This window comes from Amia ocellicauda, chromosome 23 (genome assembly GCF_036373705.1).
Source record: "Amia ocellicauda isolate fAmiCal2 chromosome 23, fAmiCal2.hap1, whole genome shotgun sequence".
NCBI lineage: Eukaryota > Metazoa > Chordata > Actinopteri > Amiiformes > Amiidae > Amia > Amia ocellicauda.
This window is the reverse complement of record NC_089872.1, coordinates 1936989-1955931: the sequence shown is the minus strand read 5'-3', so window position 1 is coordinate 1955931 and position 18943 is coordinate 1936989. Positions and strand designations below refer to the sequence as shown.

Genomic DNA, 18943 nt, shown 5'->3' with positions numbered 1-18943 from the left:
ATTCAGTGCAGTCCAACAGTCCAACAGTCCATTTTAACTTTGAGTACATAGTTTATGTGCAGAGAAACAGATAGTGGTCTCTTAATTGTTAACCATCAATCTCCTGAACCCAATAAAGCAAAAACTATAACAAAAAGTAATGCTAATATTAATAAGGAATACAGAGTGGTTAGCTTTAATATTTTTTCTTCAGACCACTTAATTCTTCATACAAAACTTAGTGTGATCAGTGGTGTGGCCAGGATTCCAAATATTGAAAATTAAATACCTGAAATGCATGATTCCGAGTCATTTAAGAGTCACAAAACTTTCTCAAAATCTCCATGAAATCAGGCAGATTTTGAGTCAAACATAACTCTGCTTCACAACCACACATCACTATAGGACACATCGGCTAAAAATCACAAATCAACCGACATTATGCAGGCAAAGTAGATGCGGGTTCTGGTGCTTGTCAATCACAGAGATGTATTTCGGTGGAGCTCTGTAATTGAAACGGGAGAGGATGCACAACTTTCGACATGTGCGCCTGCTAGAAATATGCTTCTTCATTGGAAATTAGCTGTTTCCTCAACTTATGGAGGAGTTTCTATGTGAATGCAAGTCTCCTGTTGTGACACCAGAATTCATCAATAACATCTTCATCAATTTGTTTGAGGTCCTTATGTACAGGTGCAGCCGGCCCTTCTTCTGACATAGTGGAGCACAGATATGTTTTGAGTAGTTTTAGCACACTGAATGATCAATCCCCTGTTGCTGTCGTTACTGGTATGGTATATGAGCACATTTTTTCAAAATTGCCATGCCCCCGTGACCAAACACCCCCCACCACCTAATATGCCACCGAGTGTGATAGTGCTGTATTGGAGACTCTGGAGGTGGAAGACAATGAGAAAATGAGAGAGGGAGTTCACCTGTTTCCGGGATCTCAATGCACACTCCTCTAATGTCTCTGCAGCCTCCAGTTTGCCCTGCCGGCGATACAGAGCTCCCAGGTTCCTCAGAGTAGTGTTCACAGTGGGGCTGCAGACCACACACATGCACATACATTGATTATATATCTCAATCTCTGCACTGCACAGAATAAGCAGGCAGAGACACAAACAATGCTGACAAAACAAATATTTGTATTAATTATTTTAATTTAAAATGAAATATGTTGTATAAAAAAAAAGACATGAAATCAAAGCTAATATGCCTATATATCCACTATATTGTTTGGGGAAGGTGCACCAGGACATTTTATAGCCTTTCCAGAAAACTGTAATTTTCAGACTCATCTCTCTACTTTGCAACCACTAAACTGTTTTCTCCAGTAAAGAGCTGGCCACACTGGGAAAGTAGATTATAAGTAATCATATTATATTACTTTATAACAGTGCTGTACCTTGTGCTGTAAGTTTGTACCACTTCATGTTTTTATATTGTCTTTATTTTATAATTGGTGACCTTTGCATGACAGAACCTTTAACAGATTATTAATCTATTTATGAAAGGTTACAGGGCATAATTTTCTGTGCAAAAGTATTAAAGGAAGATATGTTTTGCACAAAGATTACTTCAGGTCCCAGGTCTAATCTAAGTGTTTCTGGCATGATTGCTTACCTGTTCACTTTGCAGGCCTTGTACCAGCCCCCGTACTCAGCATAGGGAGCACTGTCTCTGTGTTTGCCCTGTAGGAATACCAGACAGCGGGGTGGGGGTGGGGGTGGGGGCGGGTGACAGAATCATGTCAGGGACACCTTCTCTTGCCAGGTTCACTGCAAAGACCTGCAACTCACATGCCTATAACACTGTCAATTTGCTCAAAATCGTAAAAATGACTTGCACACATGAACAAATAAAAGTGGTTGCTATAAATATTTTTTTAAATATTAAATTTAAAAAGAGTGAGATCTGATTGATCTCTTTGATGTGTTTTCCCTTACTTTGCTCATCTCTTCCCTCTCCTCTGCATGCATCCAGATTGGCTTGTTTTCAGCTGCAAAACAAACAGAGAGAACAAGTGTACTGTACACAATGGCATTAAAATGTCAGTGTTAAAGACTTGCTAAATCAGTGATAAACTGGTGAACTTAAGGGTGTTTTATGGTAAATGTACCAACTGTGGACTTGTGAAACTATTTATTTTATATTTTACAAACTCTGTTGCTCACAAATTAATTAATAATCATGGTTTCAAACACAATTGTGTATGAATTGTAATTGTTATTCAATTAATCATGATGGATTTTGCTGCAATTTTCATACATCCTCAGGATAGCTAGAAATTGAAGTGAACACACTTAGTGTCAATACTAAGAACAATATACTTGACATTATAGAAAAAATAATCTTGTGGAAAAACAGAAGTAAATTATTTTGGACAGTAAAACTGACAGTTTTATTTACTTGTTTACTTCAGTTTATAATTATTGCATTATATTTAATACAGAATTTTGTTCTAAATGTATATTTATCTAAAAAAAGTGTCTGCTTCCATTTTCATGGAATAATTAATGAGGATTAAGTACCAATCCACTTTTTTAGGAATTAAAATTTAACCACCCCCATACACACATCCACACACTCAAATCCAAGCATAACATAATAGATATAAACACACAGAAATCACAGTATCACTATGAAAAATTGCCATAAGAAACTTTACTACCTTTAACCCCAGATGAACAGACAAAGCCATTGCCATTCACAGCATTTACGATACGAAATCATTGCTGCATCAGTATTTTATTTAAGGATATGAAACCTACCATAAAAATGGTATTGCAATTTACATTACAGCTGAAATGCATGGCAACAATATTGACAAAATTAACCTTAGATGCATGTTGTTGTTTATATATAATTACTTATTAAACATCTAAGCATGCATACATTTTTATGTACACTAATGATCAGAAATACAATATGCTTTTAAAAGAAAAATCACACAAACTTGACTTACATATTAATTGACACAAGTAAAATATATGAAAAGCAGCATTGCTTACAGCAAGACCGTTTAATGTAATAATAAACCTAAATATCCAATAGAACCCAACATACTTATTAAATTAACCTGAATTGTTGAGAAAGCTAAAACATGCTAAGTACAGACAAAATAGAAAAATAAAGAAGACCAATCTGAAAAGATGTTTTAATTTGAAAATACTGAAAATATTGAATTTAGTGTAACGAAAACAGAAAAAAAAAAATCTAATGTACAGATCTTTCTGCAAAGGGATTCAAAGTTTCAAAGGATTTAAAAAGTGTATCCTCTAAATGTATTCATATAGCTGTCACCTCAAAGGATGCAACAAAACTGTAATCTTACAGGTCTATTGTAAGGCTTACATCAAACAACAGGAATGAAGTGGTGCACTTGTGTAATGAAACAGAAAAGCACAGTCTAAACTTAATGTTGCCAATAAAAAGATTCTTGACACATTCTATTATGCAGCTTACACATTCAAGTTTATTGCTTTTGGATTAAAGAAAGTAAATGCAAAATTTCTGAAGATGCAAGGACATTGTTGCATTTTCTCCTCATCTCACTGAGAATAAAACATGTTTGAAACAGTTTCTGAAATGGCTTTTTGCCATTTTCTATAAACAGATCTGTTGACTCTTGCTTTACATTTTTGGTCAGTTTCATTTATTTTTTTTTATTTTTCATTTTTTTAAAGTAGAAACTCAGAAAGGGGGAGTTCTGCTCTGGAATAAAATGGTTTATGATGAATGCATTTTTTTATTTTATATATATATATATATATATATATATATATATATATATATATATATATATATATATATATATATATATATATATATATATATATATATATATATATATATATATATATATATATATAAAGACCGTCTCAGTTCAGAAGAGGCAAAATCTTTTATTTCGTCGGGCTTGCTCTTCTGTAGTTCTTGGTTTAGTAACTTCGCTGGGTAATTCTGTTAACTCTTCCAAGAATGGACAGCATGCAATGTTGGCATGCGTCACTTCACCAATGCTTCACTGTTTTTAACTGTAGTGTTCCTCTGTTGTGCTGCAGAGCCACTTGCTGGTTCAAAACAAGAAACAATCTTACTTAACAAGAAAACCATGCCCAAAAGCATGAATCTTATAATTCGGAATGTTCTATACCTGAATTGAACCACCACCATCTTCTTTATTGGTTAAGCCACATTATGTGCTGTGAAATGCACCTCTGTATAATAAAATCACATTAAAATTGCCTAATGATATTCACATTTTTTTAAGAAAAAAAAAAAAAAAAAGTGGAAGGAATAAAACTCTGGAAAGCTTGCATTGTGAGTCTTACAAAAAACAAACCAACACAAACACTCCGATATTTGCTGAAATTGTAACATGACAAATCTCACAATACTTACCATCCACTGATCCAAACTCTTTCTCATGGGCTCGGGTGAGAATCTCCTTGTACAGGATCTCTGCTTCCTTATACTTCCCTTGTTTTAGGTAGCAGGAAGCCTAGTAACACACAAATCCAACAAATAGTTTGGTTTGAAAAGAACATTTCAACCATACCAGCAAAAAGTATGTTTTAAATCCACTTTCAATATAACAAGGTAATACTGAATATAGGAAGACATTACTTGAGTGTGTGGTAGTTCCGGAAAAGGCTTAACATTTGTTTTTAAACCATTTAAATTTGTCAATTTGTCAGCACTGTCAAATAGATTAATATAGGGAAAAAGTGTTCAGTGTGTGTTTTTTTTTTTTTTAAGTAAATTTAATTCAAGGTCATGCACGTAAGAGACGGAATACCCTATTTCCTCTTGCAGTTCTGGAAGATTAGTAATAATTTATCTTAGAAGGGCTGTAAATAAGATATGAAAAAGAAAACCCAAACAAAGCAATAGCCTGGGACATCAATCTGTGCAAATAAGATTCATGAGCAAAATCTCTGTGCATTGAAAGAAAAAAAACAACAACTGCAAACTCTGTGAGATGGAGATGTGATATGCAGTAAAATGGTCCCATTTGCCACACAGCAATTTCACAGGAAAAGGGAAATATTAAAAAAATGTTGTATATTGAGGGGGGGTGGAACATTTACCTGAACTAGCATTTTATTCTGCCTTGAAAAGTGGATAAGATTTTATATCACAGCAAAAAAAAAAATGGCATTTGTAGTGGAAGTATTCTTCAGAATATATAGACAAATGTATAACCAAATCCCTTAGGCCTGGCGCTCACCAGGTTGTTCTTTGTCTTAGCAACGTTGGGATCATCAGGCCCCAGCCTGCACTCGTAGATCTCCAGGGCACGGCAGTAGTAATATTCCACCTCCTCGTACTTGCCCTGGTTTTGGCACAGCAGCGCCAAGTTATTCAGCTGCTTGGCCACATCTGGGTGATCCTTCCCAAGAACCTGAATAGGAAAACAGGAAAGCATGACAGTGATTGCATACTTATTCAGTATTCATCTGGTCAACTCAATTTGTGGAAGAACCTTTGGCAGCAATTACAGCTGCAAGTATTTTTGGGTAAGTCTATATCAACTTTGCACAGTGGCATGGTGCAATTTGGGCACATTATTTTTGGCAGATTTGCTCAAGCTCTTTCAAGTTGTATCGGCATTACTTAAGGACAGTAGTTTTCAAGGCTTTCCAAAGATTCTCCATAGGATTCAAGTCAGAATTTTGACTCTGCCATTCAGACATTCACATTCTTATTCTTCAGCCACTCCAGTATAGCTTTGGATAATTGTCCTGCTGAAAGGTGAATTGTCACCCCAGTTTTAAGTCTTTAGTCAATGTGGGCTTTGAAATGGCTTATTTTCAGTAATGCCTTCCTTCTTGCCACCCTGCCATAAAGGCAAGTTTTGTGAAGTGTTCTGGATATTGTTTAGTGACGCAGATTTTGCTCTTTCATTGTTGGCTTTACAGTGGCATTCCTCTTCAGCTTGGCTGCTCAATTTGGAGGAAAGGCCTGATCTAGGCGGTGTCTGGGTGCTACAATGCACCTTCCATATCTTGGAAGTAGACTGTGCTTACAGGAATATTCAAAGACAATATTTATTTTGCCATTCTCCGAACCTGTGCTTTTCAATGATTTTATCTCGGACTTGCTTTGAAAGCTCCTTGGTCTTCATGGTTGAGTCTTTGCTTGAAATTCACTACCTGACCAATGAATCTCACAGAGACTTTTATTCTGAAACTGCACACAGACAAAGGCCATTCAACTTATTGTGTGGTCCATTAAGCTCATTTTGTGCACCTGAATTAATTTAAGTTTGCATACAAGGGTTTGAATTCTTATGCAATCATGACTTCCATTTTTATTTCATATTAAAAATGTATGTACTACTTTCTTTTGTTTTTGTTTTGAATGTGTGGAGTAGGTTCTCATGATTGGAAGCTTTAAAGCAAGATAATGTGAAAACTGTGAGGGTCTGAATACTTTTGCAAGGCACTCAACATATACATATACATGTTTATAACATATCTTCATACAAACAGTGTTTTATGTATGTGTTAACAGTGTATATGTAGGGAGTCTTTTTTTAGATTTTTCTCTCTCAATGAGGGGGCAGGCGGGTTATATTCTGAGAAAAAAGTCAGAATCAACTTCTGAGATTAAAGTCAATTTCTGATATTCCAACTTAATATTAACTGGGGCTTCTTTAAAATCAAATTATAGCTCTAATCAAGTTATATTATGGAACTGGATTGGAAATTGAAATTATTTGGCTGTTGGCACAATAATATGGCAAAATCACCATATTATTACAAGTATTCGAACTTTGAAAAGACGTTGTCACGAACTATAGGTTGCGAATGAACCCCGGTTATCTGAAAAAGGAAGCACTGCCCAAGGGGGAGGAGTTTCTGCGCACTTCCCAAGGAACCCGATTGAAAACGTCACTATCAAAGCTGCCATTGGCCCCTGTGCTCGTCACTCAGAACAGGTCCCTTCCCATTTCCTGTTCTATAAAACGTGACCTCAGCGCAGGTTCATCCTCTTTTGCTGTGAGCAGGACTCCCGTACGACCTTGCAACCCTTGGGCAGTGCTTCCTTTTTCAGATAACCTGGGTTGCATTCACAACCTATCATTATGTTTAAAGCACTGCCCAAAGGGGAGGGGTTACTGTATAACAAAACTGTCGCAAGGGAGGAGGCAGCAAGCTGATAAGGCAGCCTGCCCCAAGGTGCACCACTAGGGGGCACTAGGAGCGAGGCCATAATCTATATATATATATATATATATATATATATATATATATATATATATATATATATATATATATACACACACACATATACACTCACCTAAAGGATTATTAGGAACACTATACTAATACTGTGTTTGACCCCCTTTCGCCTTCAGAACTGCCTTAATTCTATGTGGCATTGATTCAACAAGGTGCTGAAAGCATTCTTTAGAAATGTTGGCCCATATTGATAGGATAGTATCTTGCAGTTGATGGAGATTTGTGGGATGCACATACAGGGCACAAAGCTCCCATTCCACCACATCCCAAAGATGCTCTATTGGGTTGAGATCTGGTGACTGTGGGGGCCAGTTTAGTAACATGAACTCATTGTCATGTTCAAGAAACCAATTTGAAATGATTCCACCTTTGTGACATGGTGCATTATCCTGCTGGAAGTAGCCATCAGAGGATGGGTACATGGTGGTCATAAAGGGATGAACATGGTCAGAAACAATGCTCAGGTAGGCCGTGGCATTTAAACGATGCCCAATTGGCACTAAGAGGCCTAAAGTGTGCCAAGAAAACATCCTCCACACCATTACACCACCACCACCAGCCTGCACAGTGGTAACAAGGCATGATGGATCCATGTTCTCATTCTGTTTACGCCAAATTCTGACTCTACCATCTGAATGTCTCAACAGAAATCGAGACTCATCAGACCAGGCAACATTTTTCCAGTCTTCAACTGTCCAATTTTGGTGAGCTTGTGCAAATTGTAACCTCTTTTTCCTATTTGTAGTGGAGATGAGTGGTACCCGGTGGGGTCTTCTGCTGTTGGTAGCCCATCCGCCTCAAGGTTGTATGTGTTGTGGCTTCACAAATGCTTTGCTGCATACCTCGGTTGTAACGAGTGGTTATTTCAGTCAAAGTTGCTCTTCTATCAGCTTGAATCAGTCGGCCCATTCTCCTCTGACCTCTAGCATCAACAAGGCATTTTCGCCCACAGGACTGCCGCATACTGGATGTTTTTCCCTTTTCACACCATTCTTTGTAAACCCTAGAAATGGTTGTGCGTGAAAATCCCAGTAACTGAGCAGATTGTGAAATACTCAGACCGGCCTGTCTGGCACCAACAACCATGCCACGCTCAAAATTGCTTAAATCACCTTTCTTTCCCATTCAGACATGCAGTTTGGAGTTCAGGAGATTGTCTTGACCAGGACCACACCCCTAAATGCATTGAAGCAACTGCCATGTGATTGGTTGATTAGATAATTGCATTCATGAGACCACAAGGAGAAGGGGGAACGGTGGGAACGTGTAAAGGAGACAGCGCGGTCAGGTGTGCGCTAGCATGTCGATCCCTAGGGTTCCTGAGTGGTCCTGGATGGAGAACCATAGAGGGCAGTGTGTGGACTCTGCCGAGGCAAAGAGATCCACGTCCACCCTGCTGAACTGGCTCCGGCTCCACCGGCTGTATCACAAGTGGGTGGAGGCGCCATTCCGAGACCGGGGGGCCTCCCCGAGAGAGGAGGTCCGCCGCTGTGTTGGACAGGCCTGGGAGGTGAACTGCTCTGATGGAGCGGAGCCATAGCTGAGCCCACAAAAGCAGACAGCGTGCTAGACAGTACAGTCTGCGCGACCGGAGTCCTCCTTGCCTGTTGATATAGGAAACTACCGCTGTGTTGTCCGTCCAAAATTGAGTTTTTTTGGGAGGAAGATGTATGAAACCGGTATAGATTAACAGCATATATCTCTTCCCATAGAGTATTGAAACAAGCTCTTTGCATTAGTTTTAGCTCTAAGAGCAGTTTCTTTCTATTTCCCTCTTTTCTTTCCTGATCCCTTTTTTTTTTTATGTTGACCGCAGATTAAATTATTTATTGTTTCAGTATTTGATCAAGGCTAGCATTCTCTTCATCACATTAATCAATGTGATTTTAGCACTACAGAATTGTATGAGTTATTTCTATTTATGTGTTTGCAGAAATCACATTACAATACATTTGGAAAAAGCAATGCAGACTGATAAGTTAAACAAAACAGTTTTTAAAGGATATTTTAGAAATGCATTAGGAAACAAGTGGACATTTTAAGGGCTTGATTTCTGCTTCCATGCAGAAAATGGGCACACAGATTTATAGTACAACTATTTCAGAACAGTGTGAAATACATGTTATTTGCAGTAAAAATCTATAATTTTGTCCAAGAGTAATTGTGTGATACATAAGTGTTAAACAACATCACTTTTAAAATGTTTTAAGAATATGATGGAACATACCTTTTCTCTGATCTCAAGAGCCCTCTTGCACAGTGGCTCAGCCTCCTTGTACTTCCCTCTCTTCCCATACAGAACAGCCAGGTTGTTAAGGGTAGCGGCAACCTATCAAAGTTAGAGAAACAGTGGTAAACCATTGTCTATTGTAAAGGGGAAAATATAGACACCAATTAACCGACTGAATTAGACGGATTCCCAGGGGTTTTCAGCTATCTTCAGCTATCAGGATGTGAACTTGCTGTATGAAGACTGTACTCTGCAATGTATAAACTGTCTCATAACCTACAGTCCTCAATATTGATGTACTGTTGCCATGCACTATATTTTGCGCTGATAACAGCAATGATGTTATTATGCATTTTATTTGCAATACATCCAAATAAAATAAATAAAAAGAAAGGTACATTTTATATGGATCAGAAGCTTTGGCAGGAGATATGAATGTTCTTTTCACATTCAAATGGAAAAGTGCATTAATGTTGTATGTGTGAAAAATCACATTAGTGTTTTACCATTTTGCTTTTTCTCTGCGCTTATGTAGTGCCCCATTCACACTGAAATGCCGGCAAATTATTTTATGTGACACCCATAAAAACATTAAAGAGCAAGAGAGCCATGGAAACAAGATGCTACAGAAGCATCTGGATTCGAGAGAGGAGACACGGAGTCATATTCTGGACTTGCTTGTAAAAGTTCGATAATTTCGGAGGCAGCATGTAGTTACTTTATTGCCGTCATATGCATTTGTTATTGTAAGCGTTATGCTGCCATTTCATATATGCACTAATCATGTAAAATGCGAATATCTGGTGTTTTATTTATACAAAACAAACCAAGCTCACTTGATTATTGCAATATGATCTGAGTCCGGAGAAAACACAGAAGTGAGCCATGAAAACGAACCCGAGTTTGTTTCCTAATGAACTGAGCATGTTTGTACACAAGACAATTGTGAACAATCGAGCACACTGATACAATGTTTCAAAGCAAATGAACTGAACCGATTTAGTTTGAAATGAAACCAGTTTGAGGGGGTAACACGTTTTCCTGTATAGTGATATATTTTGCATGATTTATTGGTATGCAACATATGACGTGTGTGACAATAATTACATACGCCTAGGGCTGTGCAATATGACGATATATATATATATCGTATGACGATAGAAAAACGTCTATCGTTTCATATTATGCTCTATCATTTATATCGTGGTGTCGCAAATCCCACTCTTTACGGCAATATTTTTAATCATTAGGACGCTTTGCGTTCTTCCCAATTCTTCCACACATGCTGGATGTGAAAAGAAATGTGCATCAGAAACACAAACAGACATGGAGGACAGTGAACTGGACACACAATAACCAACATAATCAAGAGATACTTTAATGCGCAAGCGCAAACGTTCCGCCCCGCTCTTGTCGCCGGGCTAAACTCGATCTGCAGGCACCCCCCACCCCTGCTAATTTAGATTATTATTAATTTTATACAAATGATATCAATGTTTGTTTGCATTTTAATAAACCGAAAAGCAATGCAAACACACGCAGAAAGTATAATTTTCTTTTTTTTAAGATGGTGAAGTGGTTCAACAGTTTTATTATTATTATTATTATTATTATAACTATTTCGTATTAACACGTGCTGTACCGGTAAGCAGAATCGAGACGCAACAGTCAGAGGAGAAATGTCCCTGTCTAGCAGATGTTAAATGCGCCACTATAAACCCAGATGTGGTAAATCTACCTGAATCTGTACCATTTTACAGCACATGTGTTGCGTGATTACGATTACTTGTGTTATTGTTATGTGACAGTATTAGTATGGTGTTCCTAATAATCCTTTAGGTGAGTGTATATATACACACACACACACACATTATGATTTACTGTGTTTGACCCCCTTTCGCCTTCAGAACTGCCTTAATTCTACGTGGCATTGATTCAACAAGGTGCTGAAAGCATTCTTTAGAAATGTTGGCCCATATTGATAGGATAGCATCTTGCAGTTGATGGAGATTTGTGGGATGCACATCCAGGGCACGAAGCTCCCGTTCCACCACATCCCAAAGATGCTCTATTGGGTTGAGATCTGGTGACTGTGGGGGCCAGTTTAGTACAGTGAACTCATTGTCATGTTCAAGAAACCAATTTGAAATGATTCCACCTTTGTGACATGGTGCATTATCCTGCTGGAAGTAGCCATCAGAGGATGGGTACATGATGGTCATAAAGGGATGGACATGGTCAGAAACAATGCTCAGGTAGGCCGTGGCATTTAAACGATGCCCAATTGGCACTAAGGGGCCTAAAGTGTGCCAAGAAAACATCCTCCACACCATTACACCACCACCACCAGCCTGCACAGTGATAACAAGGCATGATGGATCCATGTTCTCATTCTGTTTACACCAAATTCTGACTCTACCATCTGAATGTCTCAACAGAAATCGAGACTCATCAGACCAGGCAACATTTTTCAACTGTCCAATTTTGGTGAGCTTGTGCAAATTGTAGCCTCTTTTTCCTATTTGTAGTGGAGATGAGTGGTACCCGGTGGGGTCTTCTGCTGTTGTAGCCCATCCGCCTCAAGGTTGTACGTGTTGTGGCTTCACAAATGCTTTGCTGCATACCTCGGTTGTAACGAGTGGTTATTTCAGTCAAAGTTGCTCTTCTATCAGCTTGAATCAGTCGGCCCATTCTCTCTAGCATCAACAAGGCATTTTCGCCCACAGGACTGCCGCATACTGGATGTTTTTCCCTTTTCACACCATTCTTTGTAAACCCTAGAAATGGTTGTGCGTGAAAATCCCAGTAACTGAGCAGATTGTGAAATACTCAGACCGGCCCGTCTGGCACCAACAACCATGCCACGCTCAAAATTGCTTAAATCACCTTTCTTTCCCATTCAGACATTCAGTTTGGAGTTCAGGAGATTGTCTTGACCAGGACCACACCCCTAAATGCATTGAAGCAACTGCCATGTGATTGGTTGGTTAGATAATTGCATTAATGAGAAATTGAACAGGTGTTCCTAATAATCCTTTAGGTGAGTGTGTATATAATATATACACTCACCTAAAGGATTATTAGGAACACCATACTAATACTGTGTTTGACCCCCTTTCGCCTTCAGAACTGCCTTAATTCTACGTGGCATTGATTCAACAAGGTGCTGAAAGTATTCTTTAGAAATGTTGGCCCATATTGATAGGATAGCATCTTGCAGTTGATGGAGATTTGTGGGATGCACATCCAGGGCACGAAGCTCCCGTTCCACCACATCCCAAAGATGCTCTATTGGGTTGAGATCTGGTGACTGTGGGGGCCAGTTTAGTACAGTGAACTCATTGTCATTTTCAAGAAACCAATTTGAAATGATTCGACCTTTGTGACATGGTGCATTATCCTGCTGGAAGTAGCCATCAGAGGATGGGTACATGGTGGTCATAAAGGGATGGACATGGTCAGAAACAATGCTCAGGTAGGCCGTGGCATTTAAACGATGCCCAATTGGCACTAAGGGGCCTAAAGTGTGCCAAGAAAACATCCCCCACACCATTACACCACCACAACCAGCCTGCACAGTGCTAACAAGGCATGATGGATCCATGTTGTCATTCTGTTTACGCCAAATTCTGACTCTACCATCTGAATGTCTCAACAGAAATCAAGACTCATCAGACCAGGCAACATTTTTCCAGTCTTCAACTGTCCAATTTTGGTGAGCTTGTGCAAATTGTAGCCTCTTTTTCCTATTTGTAGTGGAGATGAGTGGTACCCGGTGGGGTCTTCTGCTGTTGTAGCCCATCCGCCTCAAGGTTGTACGTGTTGTGGCTTCACAAATGCTTTGCTGCATACCTCGGTTGTAACGAGTTGTTATTTCAGTCAAAGTTGCTCTTCTATCAGCTTGAATCAGTCGGCCCATTCTCCTCTGACCTCTAGCATCAACAAGGCATTTTCGCCCACAGGACTGCCGCATACTGGATGTTTTTCCCTTTTCACACCATTCTTTGTAAACCCTAGAAATGGTTGTGCGTGAAAATCCCAGTAACTGAGCAGATTGTGAAATACTCAGACCGGCCCGTCTGGCACCAACAACCATGCCACGCTCAAAATTGCTTAAATCACCTTTCTTTCCCATTCAGACATTCAGTTTGGACTTCAGGAGATTGTCTTGACCAGGACCACACCCCTAAATGCATTGAAGCAACTGCCATGTGATTGGTTGGTTAGATAATTGCATTAATGAGAAATTGAACAGGTGTTCCTAATAATCCTTTAGGTGAGTGTATATATATATATATATATATATATATATACACACACACACACACATACATACATACATACATACATACACACACCATAACAACATAACACACGTAATAGTAATCACACAACACTTGCCCTGTAATGAATTGCATTCTGTATTTCCCATGACAGCCTGCATGTAGTATTTGTTAGTTTTGCATATTGAATGATTAACAAAATACTTGTAGTTTGAATGTCTTTGGTCTTATTTTGTGGCTTGATTGGATAAAAACAAGAAATATCGAGATATATATTGTTTATCGCCCAAACTACTAATAATATCGAGGTATTATTTTTTAGTCATATCTCCCAGCCCTACATATGCCAATCTGTTGGTTCATCAATAACATTGAGAACTGCAGTGACTATTATTTTCAGCCTCTGCCATGGCTAATGACCTGGTTCGATTCCCGTTTAGGTCACAAGTTCTTGTTCAAAGGTGTCTTAACCTTGTTGTGTTGCAATCACAAAAATATTCTGATTGGTTACGGCAGTTCGCTGACGCACTACATTGACTACTACAACAAAATTGCCGGCAATTGTTTTAGTGTGAATAGGGTTTAAGACATGCCTATAACTTAAACTGATACATATTCCAGAAAGGGAGATGCATTAATTAACACTAACTCTAAAAAGAGTATATGGGAGTCTTGATGAAAATAACTAGTAATATTACATTTAAAGTATACGTTTATTTCTCCGATAAAAATCCATATGAAATTATGTGCTAACCATTAATATCCTAACACACTGCAGCTGAATTGTGTAGTTTTGTGTAGTAATTTGTTTGAAATACTTACTGCAGGATGATCTTTGCCTAGTGTCTTTTCACGAATAGATAAAGCATCATTGAGGAGATGAGCAGCCTCCTTGTACTTGTTCTGATCCCTGTGTGCATGAGAAAAAATAATTCTTTAGCTCATCATAATTCTATCTCGCACATACACACCCATGCACATAGAGTTATAGTCAGAAATCTGAACACACTTGTATTCAGCCTAAACAATAATACGTTTCCAGTTCAGTAAACTAGTTAAGACAGAGGTTGTGTAAACTTTGGTCAGTCACTCCATTTATTTTTGTCTGAAGTGCAATCTGTCCATTCTGTGCTTTAATACAATTCTCTCTAGGCCATCTTTACCATTCTCTCTCACTGATTAATAAGTATGTTTTAATGTACAATACTTATTTAACAAAATGGGTAATCTAAATACACTGTTTAAAATGAAGGAGTGTGAATATATTGGTCTAAAACTCTACCTACTGATGAGGGAAAAAGACAACTCTGCAATAAATACAACGGCCGGGAGTTTAGCCCTCGCTTGAAAAAGCTGGGTTCAGACAGGTTTGCCTAAATAACTTGCTTGTATAAATTACAAGAGACCCCAGAAACAAAGGGTATGTTTCTATGTTATATGATTGGTTGTAATAGATTAGACACTCCCAGGTTCCACCAAGTACACTGTGTGCACTCCCATTCAATAAACCCATATAAACTACATGCATTTATTCCACTGTACTTCTGCCATTTCTTAAAGAGTTGCTTTATCACTTCATGTGTGATAGGTTGCTCTTCCTTGCATAAATTGAATAAAATATCTGGGGATGATAATCGGCCTGAATCCCGAGTCTCTTTGAATAAAGGAATATAAATCCACTACACTAAACAAACAGAAAGCAGTAATTATTAGATGTTATGAGAAAGGCAAGAAGGTTTAATCAGTAAAGTGAAGGGTGAGCTAGGCTTGGTTTGGCCTTACCTGTAGACAAGAGCCAGGATGTTAAGCATGGTGGCCACGTCTGGGTGGTCATGGCCAGAGGTTTTCTCCAGGTCTTCCAGCGCCTGCTTGCACAGGGGCACAGCCACCTCATAGCGGCCCTGTGAGGCATACTGGATCACCAGGTTGTGAAGAGTCCTCAGACGGGCTGGTATCTCATAGCCTCCCTGCTGGGCAGCTGCCACTGCGGCGCTGTTGTGTTGGTGTGGCACTGTTGAGACAGAGGGAGTTCAGAGTCAGAGAGAGGGTGTCATATCCGAGTAATTTCCTAACATTTCATTGTTGTTTTCTTCAGTTCCTTGGTGGTTCTGGATATTAGGAATTAATTACTACATTGATTCAATCATTGAATTAACTGGGTTAAATTTGCACTGCTTTCAGGTAAGGCTGGGCGAAAAATCGATATCAGTAATTATCGCGGTAGTTACTTCTCTCGATAACGATATAAAGACGTTTAGATAAATTGGACAGCAGTCCAGTTCACCTCTGTGACGCATCAGCAACGTGCGGAGAAGTGACAGTAGCCTGTGGAGAGGAACACTCACTGAAACACTGGCGCCTCGGACCACCGGCTCAGCGCCGCGCCAGAGCTGTCTGTGAAGCCCGGTCGCGTCAGAAGATCATTTGTTGTGGAGGAGCAGAGCGAGTGAGGGTCTGGTTTGTGTTTTGTTTTAAAAACAAAGACCGAAAACAACACTACGAGCGATAGAGCCTGATGTGTCTATTTTATTCTTTATGCTTTACATGATTGGAGACAGCGTAATAAATACACTTTTCTGTTAAGAGATATTAAGAAGAGCTAAATGTATATAGACAACATTATATTCAGACATGTATTACGTTACTGTAAGAAAAAATTTCCATGTGCAACAATAAAATATTTGCTATTTATTATTTATTATTGTAATTAAAGATATGTGCTAATAGATATGTATTTTAAATGGCACAACTTGACCCTTACTACAGATTTGAAACTGTAAGTTACTGTAAGTTACAGTTTAAACAAAATACACATTTCACGATTAATCATCCACCTGCAATATAGCAGGGGGGGGGGTTACCGACAGTGTTTTCTCCGGTAAGAGCGGGGGGTGTTTGTTTCATTTTCTTCCTTTAATGATTACGTAACACAATTCCAGTGGGGGCTAAGCCCCACTTTTATATTGAGCCCCCCCGTAGTCGGCGCCTGTGGCTGTATTTATTTATTCATTAATTCATTTAACTTGTACATGGACACACGTTAACTAAATCGTGTTCGCCTTAATACTGATTAATTACTGATTACTGCGGGGCTGTTACACAACAGACCTACAAACTATTCACAGGACAACAGCCGGAAACACCGTCCAGCTGTTCATAAAATATTAATAAAATCTGCTGCTACCGATCCGATTATTAGGGGGCCAAGCAACGAAGTTGCTGGAACTATATTGTTATTGTTAGGATTATTAGGCTTCCATGTACTAAGTGCTAGAAGCCTATTGTTTCTGTTAGGATTTTTATTATTAGGCTTCCATGCACGAAGTGCTGGAAGCCTATTGTTTCTGTTAGGAGTTTTATTATTATTATTATTATTATTTTTATTTTTTTATTTTCCTTCCGCCAAAACTTCTAATGCCCCTAAAACGCTCATACATGCATTAAAACTCACGAAACTCGCAAGTGTTGTAGACACAACTTATACCTACAAATGCAGTGAAAACTACATGCGTCGGTCACATGGTGCCGGCGCCATGTTGCGATTAGAGACGAAATTGTGAAATGCAACAGAAATCGTCTTCTCCAAAACCTAATGACACATGCATATGCCACTTCACACACATGCATACCTTATGCCCCACTATTACGCTTGTTCAACAGAAGTTCCTCGGGGGCACGCTTTGTCCGCCATGTAGAATTCTCTGATTCCACCTTTGGTGCCTTCTAATCCATGCCACTTATACCCACTGTGCCACAAATTGGCATGCATGACACTAGTACAGAGTCCTACTATGGGTGTCAAAGGCTAGTTGTCCCAGTGAAAACCATGGGTGCTGTGGGCCAATGAAATAAAACGTATGCGTATCACATTACCTCTACACTGGAATGCAGTACGCACATGAAATTCAGCACCTATGTCTATGTCTGTGCATTGAACATAAAACCTCATAATTAAGTTCGTGAGGTACACGGTTAAGCTGCAATGTTGGATTCAACATGTGACCGTGTGCGAAAATGAAGACAGCTACTACTCCGGAACCCTAAAGCCAAGTGCCATGAACTTTGCATGTATTACATAGACACTGCTATTTATCATGTCTGCAAGAGGCAAGTGACTGTGTGCAACAACATGGCAGCCACAAGAAAATGACTGTGCTCATATGCAAAATACACATTTATAACAGCATGACATTGACCCCAGAAAAACCTATCAGCAAAATTCTGAAACTCAGCATATTGTGTTACAATATGTCACTTATGACAGCAAATGTATTCAGAACTATAGCCTAATATACGTAAATTGTCAGTGATTAAACTAGTTGATGAAGCCAAGTTGATAGGACACAAAACCTGGCTGCTGTACACCAACCAAAAATGAAGGCTTCACACGTCAGCCACATCATGACATTCCTTATGTAGACCTCTACCTCCATCATGAGGTCAAACTTGGGAATTCCATTCTGCATCTTGAATGACACAATAATGAAAACTTCACATATATGCTAGAATTAAGTGAAAAATACAGTGGTACCTTACATCATTGAAGCAAGCAATGAGGAAATTGAAATTAAAGTCCACTGTCTTAGAATACATACTTCAAATAAAAAAAATGAAAACCTCAAACGTATACGACAGTGGATTAGACTTGAAAATTACACATTTAATAACGCATTCATTTAAACTACAAATGCCTGCTCAAATCTGAAACCTACCGATACAACATGGAAGCCTTAAAAGTTGCATGCAACTTCTAGTTATTATTATTATTATTTTTCCGCCGTTTGTTTTAAAAGCCTATAAAAACCAAACCGAATGACGAAAACTCATGAAACTTCATACAGTGATAGATGGCTATGTAGTGCTATGCCATATGCAATATAGAGGCCATATGTCACATGGTCTTGTGGCAATAGTGGCTTAAGTGACACATTTTGTAAAATCTACAAAAATCTTCTCCGAAACCGCAGATGGGACAGATGTGAAACTTGGTGTGTGAAGTTATGTTATGGCCTTTATTCAGATTTGTTCAAGACAAGTCGATAAGTCACATGGTTTGGCAGCCATATTGGATTGGCCAAGAATCTTCAAAGATCTTCTTCTCTGAAACGGTTGGTCCGATTGATACGAAATTTTCTACATGTGAGCTTGGCTAGCTCCTCTATCAGATTTGTTCAAGGCAAGGTGATTGAGTAAACAAG

General features: G+C 38.8%; 1 protein-coding gene across 5 annotated transcripts in view; it reads right to left on the bottom strand.

The window, feature by feature from the left end:
* The window catches only part of klc1b (kinesin light chain 1b), an 86978-nt gene that overhangs the window by 41879 nt on the left and 26156 nt on the right, over positions 1-18943 (bottom strand). For all 5 annotated transcript variants that reach the window (XM_066697097.1, XM_066697099.1, XM_066697098.1 and 2 more), the window contains exons 5-12: positions 15528-15756; positions 14568-14655; positions 9460-9561; positions 5216-5389; positions 4387-4486; positions 1929-1981; positions 1606-1673; positions 915-1023 (exon numbers count right to left, since the gene is read on the bottom strand). In XM_066697097.1, the coding sequence (XP_066553194.1) occupies positions 915-1023; positions 1606-1673; positions 1929-1981; positions 4387-4486; positions 5216-5389; positions 9460-9561; positions 14568-14655; positions 15528-15756 (923 nt within the window). The remainder of the gene's footprint in view (positions 1-914; positions 1024-1605; positions 1674-1928; positions 1982-4386; positions 4487-5215; positions 5390-9459; positions 9562-14567; positions 14656-15527; positions 15757-18943) is intronic.